Source organism: Solanum verrucosum, unplaced genomic scaffold (genome assembly GCF_900185275.1).
Source record: "Solanum verrucosum unplaced genomic scaffold, falcon-dt-bn FXZP01000176.1, whole genome shotgun sequence".
In the NCBI taxonomy this organism is placed as follows: domain Eukaryota; kingdom Viridiplantae; phylum Streptophyta; class Magnoliopsida; order Solanales; family Solanaceae; genus Solanum; species Solanum verrucosum.
The window spans coordinates 760,361-769,202 of NW_026020412.1; the positions used below are offsets into that span (position 1 = coordinate 760,361).

Here is an 8,842-nt window from a genome sequence, read left to right on the forward strand (position 1 = left end):
TTTCAAAATCCTAATATTATGGATTACTTTTGACGAAACATGTCTAAGGCCCGTAGGACCTCCTATGGTCCGTAGACTCCAACCGTTGAAAACAATATTGACCTCAAAATATCACTAAATCTGGGAACTACCTACGAGACTCAACTACGACTCGTAGATTATTTGATAGATCATCTTGTTCACTCGTTAGTTCAGAGACTTTTTTTTCAAAAAATATTTTCTCCCTTTCTACGAAACTAGTCTATGACCTGTAAAAAGTTCTATGAACCGTAGACTGGTCTCGTAGACCTGAACTAATAGGAAAAATCCCTGCAACCTTTTTCCCTTTTGAAAGTCTAGGTGTTACAAGATGATCAAATTGTCACTTTCAACAAGTCATAAATGATTGGGGGTCAATATAGGAAATCTCTAAAAGACAAAGATAAAACAATACATGAAAAATGACCTAGAGGGTCATTACACTAACTCTCCATGTTAGAATTACCAACACCAATTAATTAAATCAATTTTCTGAAAGTTAATTTATTGACTGACTTAATCATTTATTATTATATTTCACTTATTTCACATGACGAATATAAAACCCATATGTTGGGTTTCACGTGAAAACTTATAAGTAATCATAGAGGGGTGTCTTCTATCTCAAGTCTGAGACATGGTTCTATCACTAATTATTACTTCACTAATTTGATTTATCATCATCCAATCTATTACAAATATATATCATTGAAAAACTACTATCAAACTATTATTTAACTTTTGCATTTTATAAAATATTACATGTCTTATTTTTAAGATTACAAAACTCATATTTTATAAACTCTTACATGTAAGTGTACTTTAAATTACATGATAGTGTAAATAAGACATTATCCAAATGATGAATAAAACCTAAACTCATTGTCACAACTAGCTTAGTGATTGATTCGTTATCTCTCATTTTTCCGACATATCATTTTGTTAGTTCCTCATCACTAATTTATAGAATCAAGATATAGTAAAAAAAATAAAATAATTGAAGTTATGTGCAAGAAATAAGATAATAATTTTAGTTACCTTGTCACATTGGCCATTAGGGCGCCTTCTCTTTTCACATGTCCAGTCGTCCAAGATCATGATATTTTTGATTAAGTCTAAATGGGTCAACTAAATCTTCTCCCTATAATTCGAGTCCATAACAGAGTATTCAGAAAAGTTAACCGTTTCATAATTATGATCAAGCCTTAACTTATTAAATTTATACATAAACAATCTAGAAAAATAAATATACTAACCTTGTTTAGTTTTACAGTATAAATATTAGTTTCACCTGCTAGAGGTACAATTGCAAAGCTAACAGTGGATATGGCTATGACCTCCGCATTAATCAATCTCCTTTCCCAACCAATGCCCCGAACTTATGTTCCAAAAAGGGATACAGTTTGGGGCTCGAAACAACCATAATCAGCAGCATGAAACAAACAACAATTTTAAGCTCATATAAGGACTAGGACAACTTCTAACAACAATTCACCGCAAACAAAGAAAGCCAAACAACTCCATAGCGTAGCCTCAAAATTTCCAAACGCGTGGGACTTTAAATCACCCAATCCGAGATAAAATGAGCAAGAAACCAAAAACTCTGAATGTGTGGGACTTTGAATCACCCAGAAATCTCCTCTTCGTGAACACGGAGGCACCCCACAAATGTGGGCCTCACAAACGTGGCCAAGAGGAAACATGGTCCGCAAACGCGGTAGGGACCTCGCGAATGTGAGCCCTTTGAACGCGGCCAGGACCTTGCAAACGTGGCCACCAGGCTGCCTGGCCTCCGCGAACGTGGTCTAGGGTCTGCGAACGTGAAGGGCATTTTTTCTTGCACCAGTCAAACAGGTTTTTTGGCAAGTTGTAAATCTCCGACAAGATGTTTTGAATTCGTTCAGAATCCCGTGCACACAAACGAGATATGCAACCCTACCAAATTCAATATTTTAGAGTTAACAGAGTAGTTAAAATTCCCATACAAGGTCATTTCAACAAAAAGTAGGTCTCACCCCCAAACTCTATTTTAAGTAAAAATACACAAGGGGGCTCAGAATTAGCCCGAAAGCCTCGGGATCCGAAAGAAGGGTCGTTCTAGGCCAAACTCAATATTTTGGAGCTAATTGTGCTGACGGAATAATCATTGAGCTCGTTCACTCAGAATGTTGACTAAAGTCAAATTTAGTCCTGAACTTGAAAGTTAAAATGCTTAATCACAGAGACTCACATAAAAAGCCTCAGGAGTCATGTCGATCATGTTACTAGCCTAAAATTACCCTTCTAAAGCTGATGAAATCGTCAGAATTGGATTCTGAGGTCATCTTCTTAAACTTTTGATCAAAATGACTGTTTAAAGTTCAAAAGCTCCAAAACATGGAAACTCGCATAAAAACCAAACGAATGACCTGGTGACTGAACTGTCACTCCCAGAAAGCCATAAATGACTTGGAGTCCCTATAGGAACATTCTAAACAATGAACATAAGGTATAACCCAAAAATGACCTGGTTGGTCATTATATTAAAACCCTGAGTTGACTCATATGGCGTATACACTATCGGTGTATATTAGGCATCCTGAACTAGCGTAACAGACAAACTTTAAATAACTAGAGTCAAGGATGGCAAGGCCATAATCAGAGAGCAATGTAGTAGCCAAAAATTCAGCTAACCCAATAGTTTATAAAAAAGCAAGTCTAATGTTATGCGGGACAACAAGACCACTATGCTTTCTATAAAAATCCAAAAAACAAATTATAATCATATACAAGGCCAAACAACGCTAACATGTTGATAATATTGACATAATAGAGTCAACACGACCAACAATGTACTACTACCCAACTCAAGTTTGCATGCCTCTAAGAGTATAGAAACTTGGCATGGACAAGAATCCGACCTACCCATCAACTATATACAACAAAAGAATGCCACAACTCTGAACTTGGAAACTCTGAAAGAAGTAGATCTTATAGAGTAGTTGGAACTCAAGAACACTATTGAGAAAGCTTGTCGAGTTGTGTGTCAAGACTTGCAAGTCTGAAGGTAGTGCCCCCCAGAAAATGTGGCATCAATATGAAATAATTTTCCAAGTATATAAGGCATAGAATAACTTAGGAAGTATCATAATTATTCTGAAGCAATGGAGGAAAGGAGTCAGTAATAAAAATGACATACTTACCTTAGTTTTATAAAAAAAAATTCAATATCTCACAAAGTATTAAGGCCAAAAATTATGATCTACATATCGTCGAAAATGTCTGAACGAGATCTATAAATGCCCTAACGTTTTATGTAAAAATTAGACAGTCATAAATATGAACTAATGCAAGTAAGTTATGGTTTTAAATTATACCCTAAAAATACATTTTGCATATATACTAATCATGTCAATCATCGGAATACGAGCCTATGCCTCTACTACTAATGTACTATTTGAATTAAAAATACTAGTTTAGGAGACTTATTATTAAGAAAGCGATTAAGAAGTAACCATGGCTCATGTCACTGGTCATCGGAAACCTCAAAAAATGAATGAATTTTCTTTGTCCATAGCCTAAATATCCTCGGAAGATGCATACCATTTTTCTCTTTTGGATACCTAAATCTAGTTGTCTATTGCGGTGAAAAAAACTTATTTTATTCTACACTCATAATGGTGTATTACACGAAGGGTTAGGGTTAAGGAGAAAACAAGCTAATGGATTACAAACTAATATTAATATTTCCAATAATATTAAACTTTGTTTTCATACTAATGAAATACATTGAATATTAATTAAAAATTAGTGCATGTTTTTTTACTAGATATAAGAGGAGTTAAATTAGAATATCCAAATAATTGAAGGATAATAAACATTTAATTATTGATGTTATGTATGTAAATGTGAGATACAAGTTAGTCATATGGAAATAGGAATCACTATTCGGATTGGATCCTTATTTGTAATTTTAATTTGCCTAGTAACTTTGTTGAGAGAGTGAGGATCATAAAGTACCACATTGTAGTCTCCAAGAAAACCATCATATCTATAAAGTCCTTCAGAATTTGTTTTTCCATTTTGGTCAGGAGTTCTCCACTCTGCCATGAGCTTGTCTACAATGTCTCCTGCTGGTGTGTTGTTGAAATTGTCATCCATCAAGCACAAACTAGTGCAATTCATTCCTGGCTTCCATGGTGCCCACACTATTATTCCTTCCACTCCTGGATGTGAAAATGCTTCTCTCATGATTTCTTCCAAGTAAAGTGCCTGTTAAGTAGAGTATTATATTAATTAATAGCAGAGGCGTATGCAGAAGGGGGTCACCGGGTTCACGTGAATCCATGCTCCCTCCTGATATGTGTGAACCTTCACTAGACGTATCAAATAATGCAATGATGATCGGGTGCATCTCTCTGAGTGAGGTTGGAAATTTGAATCTTACATCTATCTTGTTGTATTTTTTCTTTCTAAAATTATGTAACATCTCTTTAAGTGGTTATTGGTAGAACTTTATATGTATATATAGCTTTAATCTTTCAAAATTTCAAAGTTTGTCACATTGGAAATTCCTAATTTTTTTAGCATGGTAATTTTTAATATAATTAAACCAAATGTGCATATTAAAACTAGTAATACGGGATGATATAATCAATGGGTTCAGTCGATCTCAATACCTCCAGTGCGAAATATATATACTATTTGAAAAGATAAGAATTAATTTTGGACCTATAGTTTTATAATTTAAATGACTTTCAATGATAAAAATTTAAAATGTCAAATCGATCAAATTTATTTTGTAATAGTGCACCATCATGTCAAAATTTTACATTCATGGGAGGAAACAAGAGAGAATATATACATACCTGATTTGAATTGTTAGGAACATCCATTTCAGTTAACCAAATGGGCATTTGAGTTTCATTGAAAAAATCAAGGACAGCTCGTATGTACGGCATCAATGGTTTTCCCAAACCAAAATGAGCTTGCAGTCCAAATCCTATCGTCAAATCCTCATTTCCTGGATACGATCTGATCTCTCTCCATTTATTTATATACTTATGTGGACCTGCATATACATCTCCCGGAATTTCAAGGCTATTAAACTCATTCAAATATAACGTTGCATTCGGATCTATAACATGAGCTATGTGATAAAACATGCCAGAAGCCTGTGGTCCAATCTTTTCTTCAAAAAACTTGAAGTGTAAGTTCTCATTCACAACATCCCACTCAAAAATATCATTTGAGTAACGTGCCATGATAGACGCGAGACGTCTCACTGCTGTAGCCAAAAGCTCTTTAGGTGTCATATCATGTAACCAATATTGATTCATTTTTGGTTTGTCCCATAGAACAGTATGTCCTCTTATTTCTATCTTATTTTTCTTGAAGAATTGGAACATGGCATCTGGTATTGTGTAGTTTTCGATTCCTCTTCGACTTTCTGTCCAGTACCATTTCATTTGATTTGTGAATACACTTGCAGTAAAACCTTTTTTAAGAAACCATTCTTGGTATTTCTTGTGTTGTAATAGTGTATCAGTAACACCACAACCAATATGGAAATATGGTTTTGTGAACTTAATATTTACTTTCACTCCACGGATTGGTTTTCCTAATTTGTCCTTTATATCTAGCACTATTTTCCTCTTTCTTACCTAAAATAAAATCCAAAATTGAAGGTTCAAATAGAAAGAAGTTAGATGTAAATAGATAAGTAGCTAATGGTAATAAAATACTCCCTCCGTCCACTTTTAATTGTTCTGGCTTCCTTTTTTAGAGTTAAACGATGAAACTTTGACTAACATTTTACGATGTATGACATAAAAATTGTAATCTATAATACTTTTCGTATAGTTTTTGAATATATGAATTTTTTATTTAAAATATCAAATTAAAAATTAGTAAAATTGACTTTTGAAAAATGTAACGTGATAATTAAAAGTGGATGGATGGAGTAAGAAGAGAGTATTATATAACTTACCCTTGTTATGGCTCTCTGTTGGTGTTGAAGCCATTCGGTTTTGTTGAACTCTTTTAAGGAAACATTATCCACCCAAAAGTCAACTGTCTTATTGTAACACTGGACGATAATTAATAACAAAAAAAATATTACATATCAATAACAATTATATGCAGAGGTGAAACATTCATTATGATCCCTAATTTGTTTATAGTGTACTCCATGTTACAAAAATTGCAAAAACAAGTATGTGGGTTAAGCAGCGTACGGGTGTCGAACGACACCCCTACGCCGGAAAATTATATGAGGTTAAATTTTAGTTTTTTTAAAAATAAAAATAATTATATATATATATATATATATATATATATATATATATATATATATATATTGACACCTCTTGACACAAGTGAAAAGTTTAGTCTAGTGGTTATGGGGTTGCAAAAATTTAATTGCGTGTTCAAGCCGTCCGCCACCGGGTGGGACAAAATATCATTCTAAACTTTCAATGGATGAACCGAAACTTATATAGTTTTTGTTAGTTTCTCAAGAGAGATTATATATATATATAAATGTTTTTTTTCGAAGTTAACCACCTATCTATGCGGGTCCACCTCTGAGTTTAGTTGTATATTTTAGGAACTAGGTTAAAGCTCTAGAAATTAAAGAAACCATTACTAATTAATTCATGTTTCATATAAAGAAATTACTTATGTTAGTCATTTGATGGTATATTTTTTTTTTAATCCTCAATATAATGTATAAAAGTTAAGACTTTAAAAAGAACAAGTGAGCTAACTTCTAGCAAATAGATATTTTAATGATAAAAATGAAACACTTAAAAACAATATAAATGTAATTATGGACTTACTACAAAATACAACTCTGTTGGAAGAGGAAATTCTGGTTGAAAGCCTCCTTTAAGCATGGTCCAACAACCAGGATAAGCATTTCCAGAGGCAATAACTCTCTTTGAATTTTCTTTAGTTATTATTGCAGCAGACACTGTTGTCTCACTTCCTTCACTAACTCTAACCCAAGCTACCGGAGAAAAAACAATCGTAAAAAAAATTCACAATAACCAACCAACCAAATAACGTATATGTAAATTGTAGATTAATGAATAAATACCTGAAAATGTATAATAATACCCTTTCTCCATGAAATTTTTTTGAGAAAAAGTTGCATTATACTCATTCCTATTATAGGCAACCATAAAGTTGTTTCTTGAGAAAGATTTTCTAATTTCAATTTTGGCACCTCCCATACCTTCCCACCCATGCAATCCTAGGTCAAATTTTGGGTTTATCAACTTTCCTCCTTTATATTGAACATGTTGAGGTTCAGCCAAGCACTGATAATATCATGAAAAAAATAATATATTTAATAAGGTTAGTACCTTTAATATATATGTTACATTTAAAAATTAACAAAAATAGAAGTATAAGTTGTTACTTCAATACTAGCTTTGTAATTATAAGCCACTCCGTCTACTCCATGTCCTAAAGGAAACAACAACAAAATTAGTAAGAAACACAATAACACGTAAGTTGTCGGTCAGTTGGACCAATTCCTATCATCAGCTTCCTTCATCTTCAACAATCAATCCGTAACTAACAATTAAATATGAATGTGAAGGTTGAAAAGGGGCTAGGGACATAAAAAGGAGTTGTATAAATTATTTTTAATTATTAATTTCCTTTAAAAAACTAATAATACCAAAATGGTTAATAGGAAAATAAAGAAAGAAGGGTACTACACCGGAAAAAAGTAGGAGGCAACACAAAATTACTCCATATGCACAAGAAATTACTATCATAAGTAAAAGATCCTGAAAAATAATTAAGTGAAATTAACATCAATAAAAGAAGAAAAATCAAGAAGAATATTAAGCGTTGGAATATATATTATTACCATCTCAATTGAGAGAAATTATCTTTTTCTGTTTTGTAAAAAGCTCTTTTGCAAGGGACATGAGATTCAAGTCCTACATTTAATTCACCAACAAGTTTGAATAAATCCCAAGAGTCAAGTAGTAACTTATATTTGGCAAACACAAAATAAAAAGAGTAATTAAGTTCTAATTAATTCATCCTAAGTAATTAACTACATACGTTAATTTTCTTAATTAACTTCTATGTATTTAACCATCTCATATTCTCCTTTTTATAATATGGTGGTAAAAGTCATAACGCCACCTATATTGGTATCATAAGGCATGGAGGGGATGTTCACATGAAAGGATCCTCTCCATTACTATTTTGTTCATTACTTCTCAATGGTGTAGTGAATGTAGACTACGTGCACAAAATAAATATTTAAGGTTACGATCATTTTTCTTGTTAGTTCTACAACGATCCTTTTATTTATTTATTTACTATTACACTAAATAACATCATGGAATTCTAAGATAAATTGTTTTTAACCATAGAGGCTTGGATCATTTTGTAATATTCCTTCAAGATAATTTGCTTCAACATTGTATATATATGTTTCTTCTTCTTTTCTCCATAAAAGTACATTTAATCTTGTGTTCTTATGTGAATTAATGTCAAGAATCCAAAAATTCATATTTTTTTCTTATGTTTACTTTTTAAAATAATATTAAAAAGTTAACAAAAATATAAATAAAATTGAAGGAGTATTAAAACATATAAGTAATTTGGATTTAATATTATTTAGAGTAAGAATATTATATTTTAAAGAATAACCAAAAAAAAATGATCCTAGTCTCTAATATTCATTTTGTACATGTGGCCTACATCCACTGTATCATTGAGAAGTAATGCACATAATAATAATGGAAGAGGTTCTTTCCAAGAGGAATAAAAGCCTCGTACAATAACTATAACACTCGAGTTATAATCTTTGCATTTA

General features: G+C 32.2%; 1 protein-coding gene across 1 annotated transcript; it reads right to left on the bottom strand.

Moving 5' to 3' along the window:
- Nucleotides 1–1,695: 1,695 nt before the first annotated feature.
- On the bottom strand, nt 1,696–7,232 carry LOC125840656 (endo-1,4-beta-xylanase 5-like). Its single transcript, XM_049519632.1, has 6 exons — nt 7,097–7,232; nt 6,837–7,006; nt 5,987–6,085; nt 4,866–5,660; nt 4,018–4,269; nt 1,696–1,953 (listed from the first exon to the last, which is right to left on the bottom strand). The coding sequence occupies exons 1-6, from the start codon at nt 7,230–7,232 to the stop codon at nt 1,696–1,698; spliced, it is 1,710 nt and encodes a 569-aa protein (XP_049375589.1).
- Between the last annotated feature and the right edge of the window lie 1,610 nt (nt 7,233–8,842).

Bases quoted from the DNA above. Each gene is read 5' to 3' on its own strand.
- LOC125840656 (XM_049519632.1), bottom strand. From the start codon at position 7,232: ATGGGAGGTGCCAAAATTGAAATTAGAAAATCTTTCTCAAGAAACAAC. The intron at 6,086-6,836 runs GTAAGTCCATAA...ATTATCGTCCAG, and splicing joins CAACAGAGTTGTATTTTGTA to TGTTACAATAAGACAGTTGA. The intron at 4,270-4,865 runs GTATGTATATAT...TCTACTTAACAG, and splicing joins TTCCTAACAATTCAAATCAG to GCACTTTACTTGGAAGAAAT.